The 21,702-nt window shown below is 44.3% G+C and overlaps 1 protein-coding gene across 1 annotated transcript in view; it reads left to right on the top strand.

Annotated features, from left to right (window-relative positions):
• The window catches only part of SERP2 (stress associated endoplasmic reticulum protein family member 2), a 39,009-nt gene extending 33,632 nt beyond the window's left edge, over positions 1-5,377 (top strand). The window contains exon 3 of the mRNA XM_030199421.1: positions 5,083-5,377. Coding sequence (XP_030055281.1) covers positions 5,083-5,123 — 41 coding nt within the window. The 3' untranslated portion in view covers positions 5,124-5,377. The remainder of the gene's footprint in view (positions 1-5,082) is intronic.
• Positions 5,378-21,702: the final 16,325 nt, after the last annotated feature.

Raw genomic sequence — 21,702 nt, 5'->3', positions numbered from 1 at the left:
GGGGCAAACAGAGGCCCCCACGGCCCCTACCAAGCAGGTTTTTTTTTTTTTAAGATGCACAGAAATAACCTGAACCTTTCAGCAGAAAATAACATTAATAAGAATTAACAAGAAAGAATAGACAAAAAGGAATGAGACTGAAGGACTCACCACCTTCCACCTGCTGGAGACTGAGATTACTGGATCTTTCTCTAACTGGCAAGGGCTCTTATTGGCTGGCTAGAGTCACAGTTTTTTTCTCAGTCTCCACCTGCTGGAAGGCGTGCACAACCCATCAGTCACATTCTGGGCCGGTCCGGAGGGACGCTAAGGAATAAAGGGTTAAGTGACTTGTCCAAGATCACAAGGAGCTGCAGTAAGATTTCAACCAGGCTCCCCTGGTTCTTAGCCTGCTGCTCTAACCATTAGGCTACATCTCTTGGATGATTTTCTTGCAGCAACTAATATCCCTTGAATATGTGTTGGGAGCCCTAGAATGGAAACTAAATGCTGCTCAGTTTCCATGCTGTGAGGGATAGTGATTTGAGACCTGGAGGCAAGGGCACTATCCTACAAGGATTCTTGTGCTCTGAGTGAACTAGGTGGCCCTCTAGGACTTGCTAATTCTTGGTATGATCCAAAGTGATCATCTTGACTCCTCCTAGAATCTATGCTGTAAAAACCACTGTGCCTTATTAGGACACATCAGTAGACCAAAGACCTATCCCAAAATTTAGAAGAACCTGGGCAATTACAAACATCTCAAAGGTGACAGACAGCTGGCTTTTTTACCATCAGAAGAAAGTCTGATTCCACCAGAACAAAACACTATCCTCAGAAGGTGGAGAGTATTGGACACAGAGATATCTGTTCCTTTAAAATTATCCAAGAAGACCAGCTGTCCCAAAACTTGCTACCATGGAAGGCATAAGAGGAAGGGGAGACTGAGTCCTCAGGACTAAGCCCAGGTTCCAAATAACTATCTTGCATGCTCAACTCTCAGAAGGTGTGGATTGAAGGCACTTGCGAATGAAGTCTAAGTCACTTTGTATTTTTAAGATAAAGTCACCATTTTCTGAGTAACCAGAACAGATTAAAACTGCACGGTGTTTTAATGAATTTATAACTGTGGAGGTTTTTTATGCCTGTGACGTAAACGTACACACAATGCAAAGGCTACCACTAATAAGTTACAAAATGCTGCCCTAAATGACCAGATGACCACTGGAGGGAATAGGGGATGACTTCCCCTTACTCCCCCAGTGGTCAATGACCCCCTCCCACCCCCCAAAAAAATATTACTTACCAGCCTCTATGCCAGCCTCAGATGTTATACTCAGGGCAATTAGAGCAGCATGCAGGTCCCTGTCGTAGTCTAGTGGTGGGTGCAGTGCACTGCAGACAGGTAGACCCAGGCCCATATATCCCCTAACTGTTACACTTGTGGTGAAAACTGTGAGCACTCCAAAACTCACCCAAACCTTACTGTACCCACATATAGGTACCCCCTTCACCCATAAGGGTATTATAGTGATGTGTAGTTGGAGGTAATGGGTTTGGGGGCGCTCAGCAGACAAGGGAGCAGTGGTGAGATGTGTACCAAAGAACATTTATATCAAGTCCACAGCAGTACCCCCTAGGGCAGTGATGGCGAACCTAGGGCACGCGCGCCGCCGGTTGCCTCACCCGAGACTTTCAGCCGTCCCACCCACCCGGCGTCAAGCATTCCTTCCTCCCTCCCTTCCACCCGGCACCAGCCCGCCCGGCCTCCATCCCTCCCTCCGAACCCGAAGAAATTTAAAAGTCTTCCCTTGTCCAAGTAGGCAGCGTCAGCATCAGCAGTAGCAGCGAAAAGCGTGCTGCTGATTCGGAGCGTCTTCAGCCTTCCGTCTCTCAAGCTCTCTGGACCTGCCCTAATAGGAAATGAGGGCGGGACCAGAGAGCTTGAAGGCTGAAAACCCGCCGAACCAGCAGCACGCTTTTTGCTGCTACTGCTGATGCTGACGCCGCCTATTCGGACAAGGGAAGACTTTTAAATTTCTTCGGGTTCGGAGGGAGGGAGGGAGCCCTGGTGCTGGGGTGGGAGGCCTGCCTGGTGCTTGGGTGGGTGCGTGGAAGGCCTGCCTGGTGCTTGGGAGGGAGGGCTGCCTGGTGCTTGGGTGGGTGTGCTGGGTGGGTGGATGGCCTGGTGCTGGGTGGGAGGGAGGCTAGGGTGCTTGGGTGGGAGTGCTGGGTGGGTGCATGGCCGGGTGCTTGGGTGGGAGGGAGGGAGGCTTGGGTGGGTGGCCTGGTGCTGGGTGGGTGGGAGGGAGGGAGGCTTGGTGCTGGGTGGCCTGGTGCTGGGTGGGAGGGAGGCCTGCCGCTGGGAGAGCAGGGGGGAGAGGAGGGTGGCTGGAGGGGAGGGCAGGGGAGAGAGGAGGGTGGCTGGACATGGGCGACTGGAGGGGAGAGGAGGGTGGCTGGACATTTGTGGCTGGAGGGGAGAGGAGGGTTGCTGGACATGGATGGAGGGCAAGAAATGAAGGAGGAAAGTAAAGAAATAAATGGAAAGGAAGCCCTGGAAACGGAGTTAAGAGAACAGATAGAGAGCAGCAGAATCAGCGACTAGGACCAATATGGATAGAAAAACAAAATCACCAGACAACAAAGGTAGAAAAAATCATTTTATTTTCATTTTAGTGTTTGGAATATGTCCAATTTGAGAATTTACATCTGCTGTCTTATTTTGCACTGGGTATACTGGAGCTGTAATAACTTACAGAAATGATTTATAATGAAAGAAAATCATGTTGGTTTTTTTCTCCTATTCTAGTATAATATTTTCAATGATGTCTGTTTATATGCGCCATGGCTGGTGTAAGGGGGTGTGGCTATCATAGGGGTGGAGTCATATGTGGTGACCCCGCCCATAATGAGTACCAGCACTTCGCGATGAGTAATTAGATTTTGGGTTGCTGTTTGGGCACTCGGTCTCTGAAAGGTTCGCCATCACTGCCCTAGGGTGTCCCAGTGCTCTCCTGGGATGTCTGGGGGCCAGTCTACTGCTGGCTCCTTCTACAGCCCAATTGCTTGATTTTGTGTGTTTTTCACTTGGACTTTTTTTTTTTTTTTAATGGCCCAAAAAGATAAACGCAGGGAGCACAAAAGCATCTAGCAAATAGCCATTGTGGAACAAAAAGATACATGTTTTCTGTTTTGAAAATGGCTTTATTCCCCACTTGAATCAAAGTTCTGCTTATACGTCAAATCAAAAATATCCCTCCATGTCTCTTTAATCCTCTGTAATATTTGTTACAGTCTAAGGAGATCCCATCTCCAGCTATCGGATGTATCAGAAAGCATTTGGGGAAGAGGGCCTATGATCCCCTTACAGATTATAGTCTCTCGTGGCCGGAGAGCTACCTGGAGATCAAGCCTTAGAAAATAAGGGTCACCAGCTTCTCTCTTTCAGACACTTTTCCCAGTGAGACACTATCCCCTTCCGAGAAGGCAATCTCTCTCTGCTAAACTGGCTATAATCCTCTTCCTCTTTCCCCAGTCAAAGTAAAGTTGTAGCACCCCAAACATTGCTAGGGTCAACCTGCGATTCTTTCTATGCAGGGACACAGATTAGGGCTAAGAAGGGCTCAAATTAGAACCTGAAAGTGCTGCTGAAGGAGGACATCCAAGAAATTTTTTTAGAGGGGCAAAGAAAAAGTTCTGCAGGCTGTTCCATCCATTGCTTTCTTAGCTGGGAGGAGGAGCTCTGACACACATGTAGCATTATCTGATGACATATTAACATAGTAGAGGACTGGAGCTGCACAGACTATATCAGACGGAAACAGAGAGATGAAGGGTCTGGTATTTTGTGCATATGTATTTTTGATGCAGAGCAGCAATAAAAAGGCTGTGGATACCATCAATACAGGAGTGCTGTCCAGGTCGTACTCCACATTCACTGCAGGGGCCACAGCTCAATCTAGGGAACCTCTCCAGCTTCACTTTAAACTGGATGCTAATCCTCCACATATTGCACTTATCCACCTGGGGCCTACTTGCCTGCCTCCTTCCAAGCCAGGTCAAATACACTTGCTAACATGCTGATTTGCTATGACTTACCTGCAACATGTCACCTCCCTTTATTTCCAGGCATACTGGAAGCTGGTGGAGGGAGAGTGAATGGCATTTATCTAGCTGGTGTCTGCTTGCTGCAAGGCCAAGCAAAACTGCTCTGGCTGAGATGCAGAGCTGCCATGATTTACCTGCAGTGTATCACCCACTCACAAGTGGAGGGAAACAAATGGGGGAGTGTGATCACTTCAGACTGCCTAAGTCCCCAATCCAACACAGCACCATAGGAAACCAGGTGGCAGTCTGGGCAGAGGCTGTACCGAAGGCTTATTTTTTTTTCTTCTTCCAAATATTTTAATCAGCTGGTATTCAGAGAAACTACCTCCAGTCCTCTCACAAGAGTAGGTGAAGAGGACAGTGGGCACCACAGCCACAACCCCCCTACAAAGATCGGGAGGAGGGGGGCAGGATGAGGCACCCAGTACTACTGGAATTACCACCCCTGGGCTCTGTAGATCAGACTCCACAAATCCTAGCCCTCTAGTCTATTCGCAAGAGGAAGGGAAATCAGCCCAAAGCATTATTGCTTACGTTGTCCCCTGGACTTGGTCTATGCTCCACATGGAATCTAGACCTACAGACTTCCCAGGAGTGGCCTACTTGAAATTGCTGCACTAGGTTACATGTCTGCACTATCTGCTGGAGCTAGAGAAATACTGAGGAGCTGAAGACACCACCAGCTCCCTATAAGGAAGGGGAGTGAAGTTAGCTCTGAGCTGTTTTTCTCTGGCACCATCTGATGACAGGGAGACATAACTCACTTATCTGGACTGGCCTAGCATGAATAAGAAAATATGTTTTTCAAATATAAACAGGCTTTCTTCCCCTCTCCCTGTGCCCTTGAACATTAGCACAGACCTATTGATCGTCACCTCTTATTTCAGTGTTTGCTATTATAATGTATATTCTGAAGTTTTATAGTGCTACACTATAATATTGTAGTTATTGTACTTACTAGGTTTTGACTAGCCTCTCTTTTTTATATTTCAGCCATCTTTCAGATAATCCAGAGTATTAGGATGGGCATGTGAGGAGTTTACAGATTATTACATTTCTCTTTTCGTTAATTCCTATGGACCAGATAGAATTTTAATCCAGCACAAGCATGAAAATTCTTACTTGCACTTCCTGTACACTTCAGTTTGGATGGAGTGCATTCATGTCTTGGCTACCACAACAGAAAAGGACTTCTGGCTTTTCTACAGACTCAATGGCTTAACCACATTGGTTGGCTACACCAGTCCTATGTATTTGTTTAAACTCTTAGTTACCTAATGTGTAGGTGTCAATAAGCTTATTTGTATATAATATATGTACAGTTTTGCTGTATGCTATTAGCTTATTTTGCAAATAAATATGGTAAATGATTTTAAGTCTGTCAATTACTCTTAATGTGATAAAATGAAAATATGTCTTTTAGCATAAATCTCTTATGACTGCCGAAACATTAATTCATGTCGGGAGAGGTGGCCTCCTTATATTGAAGCTTGAATTAGCACATGTAGGAAGATAAGTAATATCAGTTTGATTATAAAATTTGATTTAAAAAATGACTGAAAAAAGGAACATTACATTAAAAAATTTATAAACATTTTTGAGTTTAAAGAAGTTGTTTACTCATGGGTCGTCTGAGGATCCAGAACTTTTTATGGTAAAATTATGTCTTACCTGATAATTTTCTTTCCTTTAGCCGCAGCAGATGAATCCAAGAACTGGTGGGTTAAGTATGCCTACCAGCAGGTGGCGATAGAGATAAACAAACTGAAGGCAGTGATGCCAGACAGCCAGCCCCTTTCTCAGTTTGTATGTCATTCGTAAGCAGTAACCAAGGCAAGAACCCAAAACAAACAACAAGAAACCATCCTCACTATTAAAAATAGAGAACCAAACAACAAACTTGAAACAACATCCACTTGTTCCACAAATCGGAATCCTTTCCATGTTCCCATATCTGTCTGAACTCTGCAAAAAAGAACCCGGAAGGAAAACCATCTACTCTGCGCAGAAAATTAAAACAGTCTGCTGAGCTAGGGAGGGATCCTTGATTCATCTGCTGCGGTTAAAGGGAAGAAAATTATCAGGTAAGACATAATTTTACCTTCCTTGTCCCCTGCAGCAGATGAATCCAGGAACTGGTGGGATGTACCAATGCAATCCCTAAGTAGGGTGGGAAGCCAACGCTCCCCGCGCCAACACTCCCGCCCCAAAACTCGCATCTTCCTGAGCTGACACATCTAATCTGTAATGCTTCACAAAAGTATGACGGGACGCCCAAGTAGCTGCCCGACAAATCTCTTCCAGAGATAAGGCAGATGCCTCCGCCCACGAAGCCACCTGCGCTCGAGTAGAATGGGCCTTCAGGGCCACTGGAGGCGACCGACCCTGTAACACATACGCCACCCCAATGGCCTCCTTAATCCAGCAAGCAATGGAAGCCTTAGAAGCTGCCTCACCTCTCTTCGAGCCAGCCAAGAGTACAAAGAGATGATCCGAGCGACGAAATGCGTTTGAAACCTGCAGGTACCTAAACAAGGCTCTCCGCACATCCAGGAAACGAAGCAATGCAAACTCCTCCGGATAATCCTCTTTTCAAAAGGAAGGAAGATAAACCGCCTGATTGACATGAAAAGCCGAAACCACTTTTGGCAGAAATGACAGCACCATCCGAATCGACACTCCTGCAGAAAACTGCAAAAAAGGATCTCGGCAAGACAAAGCCTGAATCTCTGAAATCCTCCTAGCCGAAGCTATGGCCACCAAAAACACAGTCTTAAGTGTAAGATCCTTTTCAGAGGCCTTGTTCAAAGGCTCAAAGGGCGGGGCCTGCAGGACTCGCAGCACCACATTCAAATGCTACGACGGGCATGGCTGTCGCACAGGAGGTCGAAGAAGAAGAGCCCCGTGGAGGAAATGAACCACATCTGAGTGAGCTGCTAATGAGGAGCACTGCAGGGATGGTCCCTGTAATCATGATTTGGCTAGTATGGGAGTAATTTTATAAAGAATTTTTCCTGCCTAAATGCCTATATAAGCATGTAAAAGTATGTATGATTAGTAACTACAAACGCACTTGGAGGTGATTTCCCTTGGTACAAATGCACAATAACTAGAAAAGTAGGGAAACTTTCTTGCTAAAGTATATTTCTGTCAAGTTGAAACGATTTTAACTTGAGCGCTGGACGTGTTTTAAGAGGAAAAGGCCTCGAGAAGCCCCCAGCTCAATTATAGCTTCAGGGGCTGGACTTCTACATCATCGACCCAAAACCTCTAGCTTGGCAGTAGTTGCAAAAGTGAGCATGCGATCTTAACAAATCTTATAGATCACTTAGCTTGTATTGTAGCTCGCTTAGTCTCTGCTCATTTCGCTTCTTATATGTATCTTGTGGTCTTTCCACCACCGTTTCACTTCTTATGCGAATATTGCGGTTTTTCCACCACCCAAAGTTCTGATCACGACCTACGGTGGCCAGCGTTTCGATAACCTGCCTCAGGGTCTGTGGTCTTCGTTGATAACTGGTGAGAAAGAAAAGAAATGATCTGTCGTGTGGGTATTAATGGCTAATGAATAGCCTGCTAAATTTTACCTTCACTCTAGTGGCTCGAAGCAAGACAAGAGTGTAAAGATGGCTACCCTTTAAATCACATTACGTCAGACGCTATACATTCTGATTGGCCAATCAGTGCTGGACTTTCGCGGGGAAGGAATACGTGCATATCTCTGAGTATAATATGAGCATATCTCTAAATATAGTTTGGCATCACGGTAAGGAGTATGATAGAAAGATGTAAATTAGAAGGAATGACTCCATTCTATTTTTCTGTTGAGTCTTGTTGGGGCTAAGAAGCGAAATGAGCAGAGAATAAGCGAGCTACAATACAAGCTAAGTGATCTATAAGATTTGTTAAGATTGCATGCTCACTTTTGCAACTTGATGTAGAAGTCCAGCCCCTGAAGCTATAATTGAGCTGGGGGCTTCTCGAGGCCTTTTCCTCTTAAAACTCGTCTAGCGCTCAAGCTAAAATCGTTTCAACTTGACAGAAATATACTTTAGCAAGAAGTTTCCCTACTTTTCTAGTTAAAGTATGTATGATGACAAGAAAGCATGTACTTCTACACAACTGAGGTGTAGATGTGTTCAGGGATGTAGTTTGGGTGGAATACAGATAGAGTCATGAAATAGGCACATAGGTTATGAAATATGCACCCACATCCATTTACACCATCTCCTGAGCAAGTGTAAATGTACACAGCTGCATTTCTGTGTGGTTTGTACGTCAGTTTTATACACACACATATAGTCAGCCACACTGTCCTAACTGCACCTGCTCGTCATATGAGGCATAAAGACACATGTGCCTATGGGGCACTTATACTAAGCTGTACTAAACAGCTAGCATGGGTTTTACTATCCATTAAATATTAGCACAGACCCATAATAATGCCTAATGTGTTAAAAACATCTAGCATAGTAAAAAACCTGTGCTAGCTGTTTAATGAGGAAATGGACGGAGTAGATAAGTGACCTGCTGTGACAGCTGGCGCACAGCTTATTACTGCCAATAGTGTGGCTGCACTTGCTGCCACCTCAAAAGGAGTTGGTAGATGCAGCTGCTCTATCTAAAGTCCAATAGCGTGGCTGCTGTCATAAGAAGTTTGCTGCTGTGCTCTCCCTCAGTATCCAATTCCACCTCATAACATCCCTCAGTATCTGTTCCCTCCTGTTACCAATGTTACCAATCATTCCTAAGTATGTTTAGTATATTTAATATACCGCTCCACAATATAGTACCAAGTGGTTTACAATATTAATAAAACAATTACAGCAATAAAATAAATAAAAACAAACTAGGCATGGCAACTTTTAATAAGAAACTCTAACACGATCAATCAAGAAAAAACACTCATCATCACCACCTACTCACCCACACAGGAGATGCTGCAAGTCTGGAGAGACACACACAGGAGATGCTGCATGAAACACTCATCACCACACACAGACAGAGGAGATGCTGCAAGGTTAGAGAGAGAGACACACACACACACACACACAGGAGATGCTCCATGGCTGGGAAGACACACACACACACACACACACAGAGGAGATGCTGCAAGGTTAGAGAGACAGACATACACAGAGGAAATGCTGCATGGCTGGGAAGACAAACACAGAGAAGATGCTGCATGGCTGGGGGGAGACACACACACACACACATACATACAGAGGAGATGCTGCAAGGTTAGAGAGAGAGAGACACACACAGGAGATGCTGCATGGCTGGGAAGACACACACAGAGAAGATGCTGCATGGCTGGGGAGAGACACACACACATACAGTAGATGCTGCATGGCTGGTTTGGGAGAAACACACACATATACATGGCTGGGGAAAAGACATGCACATGAACACACACAGAGGAGAAGCTGCTTGGCTGGGGAGAAAGAAACACACTCAGAGCAGGGGCGTAGCCAGACAACAGATTTTGGGTGGGCCTAGGCAAGAATTGGGTGGGCACCAAGTGTCCCCCCCCCCCCCTAAAAACCCCCCAACATTTTCTCAGCTGTTGGGAACACGCTTCTTTCCACCTTGGCAGCAGGCATGCACTGAAAACAGCATGCGCAGGTGCTGTGGAGAGTAGCATTTTTGTTACCATCAGGGGGAAATCTTCAGCTGGCAGAGCTTGGGATTCCCACCAGTTACCACTAAACATGTGCTACGGTTAGGTGGGCCTGAGCCATAAATGGGTGGGCCAAGCCCACCTGTGGCTACGCCACTGACTCAGAGGAGATGCTATATGGCTGAGGACACACACATAGACACTGAGGGGAGATGCTGCATGGCTGAGAGAGAAACACATACAACTACACAAGAGAGATGGTGCATGAGAGAGAAACACAAACACACAGGGGAGATGGTGCATGACTCGAGAGATACATACACACACAGAAGATGCTGCATGGCTGGGGAGAGAGAAACACAAACACACGGGAGATGGTGCATGACTCGAGAGATACACACACACACAGAAGATGCTGCATGGCTGGGGAGAGAGAAACACAAACACACACAGGGGAGATGGTGCATGGCTCAAGAAAGACATACGCATATGCACACAGACAGAGGAGATGCACATGGCTGGGGACACACACACACGGGAGATGCTGCATACCTTAGAAAAGACATACAGAGGAGATGCTGCATGGCTGGGGAGAGAAACACAGGAGATGCTGCATGGCTGGGGAGAGAAACACAGGAGATGCTGCATGGCTGGGGAGACAGACAGACACACACACACACAGGCGATACTGTATGGCTGGGGAGAAAGAGGGACAAACACACATGCACACACATAGAGGAGATGCTGCACGGCTGGGGAGACAGTCACACACACATATATACACACACAGAGGAGATGCTGTATGAGTGGGAGAGACACACACACAGAGTAGATGCTACATGGCTGGTTTGAGAGAAACACCCACACACATGGCTGCGGAAGAGACATGCACACAGAAGAGATGCTGCACAGGGGAAATGGTGGATGGCTGGGGAGAGAGAAACACATGCACACACACATAGGAGAAGCTGCTTGGATGGGGAGAGAAACACACTCAGAGGAAATGCTATCTGGCTGAGGAGATACACACAGACACAGAGAGGAGATGCTGCAAGTCTGGAGAGAGACACACAGCAGATGCTGAATGGCCGGGTAGAGACACACAAACACACACACAAAAGATGCTGTAAGAATGGGAAGATAGACAGACACACACACACACAGAGGAGATGTTGCATGACTAGGGAGATACAGATACACAGAGATGCTGCACTGCTGATGAGACACACACACACTAGGAGATGGTGCATGGCTGGGGAGAGAGACGCACACATTCGCACACAGAGGAGATTCTATATGGCTGAGGAGACAGACTCACACGCACACAATGTGTTTTGGATTAGAAAAAGTTTTGTCCAATGTGGTATTTATATTACTACTAGGAAAAAAGGCCCGTTTCTGAAACCAATGAAACAGGCGCTAGCAAGGTACTGGCTTCCTGCAAATAATGTTTTGAAAGGGATTGTTAGGAGAAATGCGTTGTCATGCTGACATTGTTGTATTATGTGTAATATGTTTTTTGTTGTTTTTTTTCTTTGTGTTGGTTCTGTGTGTGGGTGTGAGTGAGAGATGCTGATTCTGCATGTTAGAGCTTGTGTATTTATTGGGTGGGGGGGGAGTGTGTGGGTGTGAGTGAGACAGAAATCTTGATTCACCATGGCAGAGTATGTGTATGATGTTGTGGTGGTGGTTGGGGGGAATGTGTGTGTGTTAGTGAGAGAGAGAGAGAGAGATCTTGATTTTCCATTTTAGAGTTTGTGTATTAAGGGGGGTGGGAGGGGAGTGTGTGGGTGTGAGTGAGAGAGATGCTGTTTCTCCATGACACAGTGTGTGTATGATGTTGGGGAGGGGGTGTGTGTGGAAGGAATGTTTGTCTGTGTCAGATAGAAAGATGGTGATTGTCCCTTGGAGAGTGTGTGTATGATGTGGGTGGTGGGGAGGGTGGCAGAGTTTGTGTATGATGTGGGGGGGGGGGGGTGGAGAGGGTAGCAGTGTCTGTGTATGAGAGTGTTTGGAGGGGGGGGGGGACAATTGCCTTTCTTCCCATGAACTTCCCTTTCCTTTGCCCCGTACCGGAAGGGGGGGGGGGCTTGGTTATTGATTTGGTTGGGAGTGTGTGAGTTGCATGACCAATCTGCGTTGCCATTCTTGGGGGGGGGGGGGGGGTGGTAGCGGTGTTCCACATCAGTGTATGTGTTTTTTGTGGGGGGTTTGGGTGGGGGCTGTGGGTGTGTGTGTGTCAGAGACAGATATGTTGAATGTCCTTGGTAGAGTTTGTGTATTAAGGTGGGTCTGGGAGTGTGTGAGAGAGAGAGAGAGAGATGCTCTCTGTCCATGGCAGAGTGTATGTATGTTCTTGTGGGGGGGGGGGGGGGGGGGTGGAGTTTGGTTGTGTCTGTGGGTGTGAGAGATGGTGATGTATTTAGTGTGTGGGGGGGAGTGAGAGACCGAACGACACCAATACAGTCGCCGCTATACCCCCTCCGCAGCTGTTCATTATCGGCAGTAGCCAGGAAAAACCAGTCAAGCCACAGAACGTAACCCCCCGTCTGTGATTGCACATACCCACAGCACCAACATCCGCGCGAATGTTCTTCTCGTTCCAGCGATGTTCCTCTGCTGCGTGCTGCACACAAAATGACCCCTTCTGCTGACGCTTCTCCCTTCTTCGCATACACTTGCGTCTGATAGGTCCCTCATGCGTCTGACGTCGCGTACCGTTGCCTGGGAACTGTTCAGCGATCCCTTCACTATCAGTGTTCCGCCCTCGACGTCATCACGTTTTGATGCGAGGGCGGGGCACAGAGAGATGGGCAGAGAGATGTCTACACCGTTACGAACCCACAAACCCTTCAGTGAAGCCACGGAGTCAGCTTCAGAACGTTGGAGGTGCTTTTTATTATAGTAGATAAGTTGTTTATATTAACTTTTGTTTAATTATGTCATGAATTCAAAGATTGTAAACCAACAAAAAAGACCAAACAATATACTAGGCAAATTATGAGAATAAGGGGGGAATTTATCAAGTTGCAATAAAAAGTGAGCTTTAATCCCCACACCACGATTTACCACAAGTCAGCAACCTGTGGTATAACAGTCTCACTAGTTGTTGTTTACAATGGTAAATGAATAATGCTGCTTGCGAGCCATCCTGCAAGCATTATTTTAGCAGCCCACAGCAACAGGCTGCCAAGCCATGACTCAATGCTCCCAGCTGTGACTTCAAGCCACCACCCAATCCAAGTCCCCCCCCCCCCCCCAATCAAGCTTCCTACCCTGATTTAAGATCCCACCCCCGATGCAGTGCCTGCCCCAAACAAGCCCCTCAGCCCTCCAATTCAATCCCATCCCAACCCCTCCCCCTAAGACATTCTCAACCTACAAAAGTCCCCCCATCCCATTCCCATGGCCATACCCGTATATCCTGGTGGTCCAGGGGTCACTGGACAGGAGCAATCCTCAGTTGCTCCTTCTCTTCGGACAGTGCACAGTAATGTAGAGATGCTAACTAGTTAGTGCAGGACTGTCCACTCTCCTCCCCCCACCCCTGATGCCCCCTCAAAACAATATTTTTAGCATATGGTTAACATGTGCAAATTCCAAACTACCGTGTGATGCTGTAGCGCAGGGCCGTGCCAAGGGTCTCTGGTGCCCCCCTGCAGACTATCAGTTGGCGCCCCCCCCCCCCCCCCGGTTTGGCACAAGATGCAAAGGAAATAGGAGCTGAAAGATGGAGTGCATCTTTGTGGGATTGCTGAACAAATAAAGGGTTTACAACCACCACTTATCTTTATGTTTCAACATTCTTTTACAACATAGTTGCTGGATCTTAAGTACTACTAGAACTGGAAATATGACTGTTATACTTATGTCACAATCCATTTTATTACTCATCAGCTTATCTTCCAGTTCCTTTCCTCGTGCCTTAGTCTCCCTTCCTTCCTCCCTGATTCTAGCTTGTTCTCTTCCCCCCCCTCCCCCCCAACACACAGAAATTTCCTTGCCTTGTTTTTCCTATCTTCCTCTTTGCCTTTCTGTTCCATCAGCTCTTATTTTCCTTTCCTGCCCTTACTCTCCCCTCCTTCGTTCCTCCCTGATTCTAGCTTGTTCTCCCCCCCCCCCCCCCCCCCCACACACACACAGAAATTTCCTCCTTGACTTGTCTTTCTTTTCTTCCCCAGCTGGCCTGGTTGGTTCCAGTTCCCCCACCCAACCTGCAGCCTCAAATGTAACTTTCTTTATCGATAAGTGTAGGCCAGCCAGCCATTACAGAGTAATGAAAAGTTAACAACAAGGCGAAACCGTCCTTACCAATGATGTCCACCACAGGGTGACTCTCTCTCTCAGCAAAAAACAAAATTAATGCGATCGCCGCGGGAGCGGGCAGCAGCGGATCCAAGCAGCGGCGCCGACTCTCCTCTCAGCAGTCAGCAGCACTACTCCAACGCGGCGGCGACAACCCCCGTACAGGTCCTTCGGAGTCGGACTGCCTGCGAGGCTCCAGGCGTGATGACGTCAAGCCGTGCGTGAAAGAGCTGGGACGGTGCTAAGTCTAAACAGACGAACGAGCGCGCCACTGCGCACGGGAAGGCAGCAGCGCATGCGCATATAGGTGCCGGCCAACGCGAGAGAGGTAATTATATTTTTAAATTTTAGAACACAACACTGACTCGGCCAGCGGCGGCGGCGCCCTCGAAGGTGAGGCGCCCTCCTGCCGTGCTTACCCCGCTTACTGGGTTAGCACAGCCCTGCTGTAGCGCATCCTGTGGCAGTCCATTTTTTGCTCTGTTAGGCACGCATTAGTAAAAGAGCCCCTTAGAAGTCTAAAAGGCTCTTTTACCAATTGGCAATAGGGCTACCGCATGGGTAGCACACGGTAAAACAGCACTACCATCAGGCGAGCCCAGCGGTAGTTCTGAGTTTTCCGCACACCATTTCCCGGGGTACAGCAGGCCACTTTTTCCCGCCACTTGGTAAAAAGGGCCCCTAAATTTTCATCTTAAATTAGGCGCATAAAAGTTATAACAAATAAATTTAAACCTGCCATTCATTTGCCTAGATTTATGAGTCTAATTTATGATCCTAGTGCTGAAAATTAGTACTAAGCTCTTAACTTCTTTTTCCCACCTTAAATACACCCTGTTTCCATCTACTTTTTATGCTCCTAAATTTAAGAGTTTAGTGAAACTATTTTCACTCTAACACTGAGGGACAGCACTCTTATCCTGATAACCCGTGCAGGGGACACATGATTTTTATAACTTTGTGACCCCTGATGCAGGTGCTGTGTGCTAGAGCATGGCCTGTGTTGGGTCATTTTCTGAAGATTGTTTCCTAAGAAAAATTTAAGTGACTTAACCAACTATCGCCCAGTAGCATCTATCCCTTTGGTAACCAAACTAATGGAAGGTATGGTTACCAAGCAGCTTACCGAATACTTAAATAAATTCTCAATTCTTCATGACTCTCAATCAGGATTTCGGTCTAACCACAGCACCGAAACAGTTCTAATCACTCTTTTAACTACGTTTAAACAAGCCATTGCTACTGGCAATAATATACTTCTCTTACAATTTGACATGTCCAGTGCATTCGACATGGTAAGCCATAAAATATTATTACATATCCTAGAATACTTTGGAATTGGAGGTAACGTTCTAAATTGGTTTAGAGGCTTCCTAACCACAAGGACATATCAAGTGAAATCTAATTTGAATATGCCAGCTTCATGGATTCCTGAATGTGGTATCCCCCAAGGATCTCCACTTTCGCCGACCCTCTTCAACCTAATGATGACACCCCTAGCCAAATCGCTAGCCATTCTGGGCCTTTTGTTTTTTGTTTTTTTACTTTTTTTTAATTTTTTTTTATTTATAACCATTTAAATTTTTACAAGCGATAAAACAACTTGCTGGAAATACAGAGAAAGTAATATATAGGAATTATTTCAGTCAGGTAATTCTATTCTCTTCCTTAGACCACTAAATAGGGAGAGTGAAACAAGATAAGGAGATCAATTATACAGTAAACAGAAAAAAAAAAAACCCCGCAGTATTAACCTGATTATCCCAAGATATTACTTGTCTAATTCATTATTCCCCATTGATCATCTGGTTGGCTTCTTCAAGGCCAATACTGTGTATAGTCAAATCATTTCATTGAAAACATACTTATTATCCAATATTAGTTAGAAATAATACATCTGATTACATTCTCTCTCTTTTAAAAACCTGAAGTTATTTAACAATACATATACTTAAGTCTCTAATTCAAATCCCACTGATTAAAGTAATCCCAGTTTTCACAGGCTTCACTCCTTTTAAAGTAATAATTTGAGGAAATATTTCTGAGGAAAACTTTAGGAGTCATACCCGGAACTCTGGGAAAAACAATAATCTCGATATTAATCATATATAGCCATGCAGGGCCTTAATCCATATATATACGCAGATGTCACGATCTACATCCCGTTTAAACAGGATCTAAAAGAAATCACCAATGACATCAACCACAGCTTCCAAATCATGCATTCATGGGTGGATGCATTTCAATTAAAACTCAATGCAGAAAAAAAACACACATCACACACATACTTACGTCGCAATATAATGCAAATAAATTCACCATGGTATCCACACCAAACTTTACCTTTCCCGTTTCAGACACCCTGAAAATTATTGGAATTACCATCGATCGAAATCTCACACTTGATAGCCAGGTGAAGAATACAACAAGGAAGATGTTCCATTCAATGTGGAAACTCAAAAGAATAAAACCTTTCTTCCCAAGGGGAATCTTTCGCAACCTGGTACAATCAATGGTGCTAAGTCATTTAGACTACTGCAATGCACTTTTTGCTGGCTGTAAAGAACAAATAATCAAGAAACTTCAAACAGCCCAAAATACTGCAGAGCCAGACTTATATTTGGAAAAACAAAAAATATGGAAGTGCCAAACCCCTAAGAGAAAAGTTACACTGGCTTCCTCATAAAGAACGCATTACGTTTAAAGTATGCACTCTTGTTCATAAAATCATTCATGGAGATGCCCCGGCCTACATGCTAGACCTTATTGACTTACCACCCAGGAATGCCAAAAGATCAGCACGCACATTCCTGAATCTTCACTTCCCCAGCTGTAAAGGACTAAAATATAGATTAATACATGTGTCCAGCTTCTGATACTTGAGTTCGCAGCTGTGGAATGCATTGCCATTTGACCTGAAAACAGTTTACAACCTAATCAACTTTCATAAAGCACTGAAGACTCATCTCTTTAACAAGGCATACCACAATGATCCATAATAAGAACTGTAACGCATTACCACTTACTTGATATTCTGAAGGATTCTCTTTTTACCTGATCGTCTAATTTTACTATGTCACCCATATCCTATATGTAATACCAATTGAATGTTTTCTCTTTTTACCTGATAGTTCTCTATGTAATACTAATTGTATCTTTTATTAAATTGTAAGCCACATTGAGCCTGCAAATAGGTGGGAAAATGTGGGATACAAATGCAACAAATAAATAAGTTGTGTGAATAAAGGAATTTTGTCCCGTTTTTGAAGGCTCCTGGTGCTTTCTTGTGCTATATGGTAATAAAAGTCAACAGATATTTATGAATATAAAATTTATTTAAATAAGATGTAATAAAGATGTAAGCTTAAATTTAACTGTTTGAACTCTTTGACACTTCAAAAGGTAATAAAGTTCCAAAATACAAGGTAGAACATCTTATTAACTTAGACATTTAAACTAGAGGGTGGGGGTGACAAAAGGAAACAAGGGATTTCAAGAAAGTCACCCCCCCAAATAAACATGATGGTAGAGGGAAAGGTCATGTAAATATAGAAATCATTTCCCTTTTAAATAAATTCAGCTGAATTTTTTACAGTATATGTGTAAGTTCCTTCTTCCTTACAGTTACTATAGGTTTCAAGAACTTTTACTCTGGAACCTTTTCACCTTACATAAGGTAAGTATGAATTTATCTCTAATCAACACTTCTTTCTTTACCCTGCTTTCCTTAACAATATCATTAACCCTTAAGAACCAAGTCTTCTTTTGGCTTGCTTTTACTCTAGGTGGCTGGACCCACTCGTGAATGGCAATGACTCTCAGGTAAGTTTAAAATCAAATAAAACTTTACTTACATTTTTCCCTTTTTTAATAGATCAGAACAATATCTAGAGTGTTTTTCCAGAACTGTCCTCAAGAATGATGTATGTGCAGTATAGAAGATGGGAGCACTTATTTGCTTCCAGCTCTCTTTAAACTGTGCTTCTTTTCCTTTCTTGGTTTACATTGGGGCCCTTATTCTCTTCCAGATGCTGAAGAATCCAGCCGAGAACCTGTAACTAACTTGAAAGAAATAAACAACAGAAACTATTCGCCTGTCTGTAAATGTGTGCACTAACTATAGAAGTCTCAGGATACCTACACTGTGAGACAACCTGGTTACTTGAAATAAAGGAATAATTCTTAATTCCATCCCTAGAATTCCTTTTCTGTTCTTTACTTTTATTTCCCTCACTATCCTAGTTTCTTCCCATTGGGCTGGTATCTTCCAGAAAGGAAGTACTCCATGTACAGATTAACTCACACACAGCAATCAGAACTGTGAGCTGACCATTAAGAGGTGCCTTTTTTTTTTTTTTTTTACTCTGGCAGGAAAATTCAGTTTTCACTGTTACCAAGCTAACCATGCTTAGATCAGGAAAGCTCTGGATAAGACAAAAGACAATTCCTTACATTTCACAGAACTCTTAAAACTTTGTTCTGTTTTTCTTAGTTACTTACAAGTGCCCAGAAATATCCTCTCCTTTCTCAGAGGTTATAGCTCTCAAAAAACTGTATTTACCTCAAAAGTTTAAATTAAGGACTCTTTCTTCTAGAGTATTTTTAAACAGCCTGATGTCAAAATCCAAAAGCTTAGACTCAATCTGAGAGAAAAAAAAAAACAGAGGAGTTGGCAGATTCGCACACAATTCTGCTCAATCCTTTTCAGGATTAATTACTAGGATTCATACACAGCTTCATCTTACAAAAACACTTAGCAATAATTTTATAAAAAGGCCTTCAATGCCTTTACAGTGCAGCAACACTTAAATCACTTTCAAACAAAAGAATCAGACATCCAGAAAAATTCCAAGATTTAGACAGCTTCACTCAGTGGAACTCTCTGAAAATCACTTTTCTTTGAGACATTCATGGGTCCTTTTACTGAGCTGTTTTTCCTGCATGCCAAGGCCCTTTTTACTGCAGCATGTAAAAAGCCCTTAAAAATAATGGCCATGTGGTAAGATTACTCTTACTGCATGGCCATGTGAGGGAGAAGCACATACTGCAGTAACCTAGCAGCACGTGGCGATGCCCGATTACCACTGGGTTAGCGCTGTGCTATAAAATAAAATTTTCTTCTGGCGTGCTAGAAATGGCACTCGCTCTAGGTGGAACTACCACCGGCAGTCACATTGGGCTGCAGGTAGTTTCACGTTAGTGTGCGTAAGCCCACGTTGGGCTTACCGAAGCTTTGTAAAAGGGCCCCTCAATGTTAAACCAGATCAAGTTTTCCTTTCTCTCAGAATATTTGCATGTCCTGGCTCAACAGTTTCTATATTAACTTTAGCTTAGAAAACTATTTCTTACATAAAACTAGCATCACTCCTCCCTTAGTTTCTCTCAAATCATAACCAAATACAATTTTTAAATATTTTCCATTCTTACAGTAACAAACACACAAACATCCAACCTGCTTGTTTTCAGCCCTTCACCTCTTCCTGATTCCCAGAATTTTCCCCCATAAAAAATAGATCCTCATGTGACCCTGCCCAGCCAATCAGATTCCTGCTCTCATATTGAAACTACTGCTGCAAAACTAAAACATACATAAAACCACAGTTTTTATACATAAATTTTGTTTTTCACTTTTAATCCCTAATATACTGTTGCTAGGTTCTTATAAGAATTACACCAAAATCCCAATTTGCAAAGCTCAAATTCACTTTATACGGGTGATGGAATTATTAGCCTCTTTCCAGATGATACCAAAATCTGCAATAGGGTAGATACACCTGATGGTGTGGATAACATGAGGAAAGACTTAGCAAAGCTAGAAGAATGGTCTGGAATTTGGCAGCTAAGATTTAATGCTAACAAAGGCAACGTCATGCATTTGGGCTGCAAAAACCTGAGGGAACAGCACAGTTTAGGGCCCTGATGGCGAACCTATGACATGCGTGTCAGTACTGACACGCGTAGCCATTTTCGATGACACGTGGCCGCATACAGAGAAGCAGCGGTGTTCCTTGCTGACACCCGGGCAGATCGCCGATGCGCCCCCCCCCCCGGCGAAATCACACACCCCCCGGTGCATGTTTACCCGTGTGCGCTCCTATTGGCTCCCTCCGAGTCCTCCGCTCGTTCCCTCCCTGCTGCTCCCTCTGCCCCGGCTCCTGCACGGCCGTTTGACCTCACTTCCGGCCGGCGGAGCAGAGAGCAGCGGAATGCCGTGGGGGATGCATCTCTGAGGGCCCTGTGATCGCCATTACCAGCAACCACATAACCACAGCAACCATCATCCAATCTACTGTTCTGGGGTGTCGTGGATTTCTAATTGACCATCATTACTGAGATAGGTGAGGGGGAGGCTGGGAGAGGCGAGGGCATGTGCTATGGGTGCCGTTTCCCGCCATTAGAAATAGCGGCAGCCATCTTAATTTACATAAGGTGGTCAGTTAGGCTAGTTAACCCCTAATTGCCTGCAGGGCTAACAGGCTATCTATAATTCTATCTTCTGTCACTGCCCCCCTGATGGAGAACCCAAAAAATAAAAAAACAAGGTTAAGTAAAGGAAGTGGTAGTAGCAGTAGCCGACCCTTTCAAGAGACATGGACCGAGATGTATGGCATTATAGAAAAAAATGGCAGATCATTTTGCGTTCTATGTACTGAAACGGTAGTAAGCAGAATGTGGAATATAAATAGACATTTTGAAACTAATCATTCCCAGCTCTTGAAAAAAAGTGAGGATGAAAGGAAGGAATACATTTCCAGGCAGCTACACTTTTATAAGAGCCAATCTAATTCCATTCTTACATTTGTAAAAGGTTCTACAAATTTAACATCTGCAAGTTTGAGCATGGCTCACTCCATAGCTCAGCACGGAAAAGCACTCAGTGAGGGAGGATTTATTAAAGAAACTCTCCTAAGATATGCACCAGTTCTATTTCACGATATGCAGAATAAAGATGCAATTATTAAGAGAATATCTGAGTTACCAGGAAATTTGGAGTGCCTGGATCCGATTACCAGACACTTTTAGCACCCTGAAAAATATAGCAATGGCTTTACTCACAATTTTTCCCTCTACGTACTTTTGTGAAACCTTATTCTCAGCGTTAAATAATATCAAAACCAACAAAAGAAACAGATTGAAAGATGAAGTTAGTAGCGCTTGCTTGGGCTTGAAGTGTACAAAATACCAACCTTCAATTGAAGATTTAGCCAATGAAATTCAGCAACAAAAAAGTCACTAATAGGCAGATTAGTTAAAGAATTCCTCCTCCCCCTCACTTATCTTAGTTCATGGCACCCCACACAAGATAAATAATATCAAGACCAACAAAAGAAACCGACTGACAGATGAACAAAGAAGTCACTAAGCAGGTAAGTTAAATAATTAGGTTTTGGTTTATTAAATACAGTTATATATTACAATTATACATTTTTGTTATTTAAACTATAAATATCGTGAAATTATGTTTTTTTTTCTCGAAGTGACACACCACCCGAGTTATGCTCGGTTTTTTGGCGAATTTTGACACACCAAGCTCAAAAGGTTGCCCATCACTGGTTTAGGGGGTGAAGAACTTTTGTGCACGAAAGAGTTGTGGAGCATGGGTTTGACTGTATGTGATGATCTTAAGGTGGCCAAACAGGTAGAAAAGCTGAAGGCAAAAGCTAGAAAAATGCTTGGATGCATAGGGA

Source organism: Microcaecilia unicolor, chromosome 4, assembly GCF_901765095.1.
Source record: "Microcaecilia unicolor chromosome 4, aMicUni1.1, whole genome shotgun sequence".
Classification (NCBI taxonomy): domain Eukaryota; kingdom Metazoa; phylum Chordata; class Amphibia; order Gymnophiona; family Siphonopidae; genus Microcaecilia; species Microcaecilia unicolor.
Note: the sequence above shows the minus strand (reverse complement) of the source record. Positions and strands in the feature narration are given on the sequence as shown.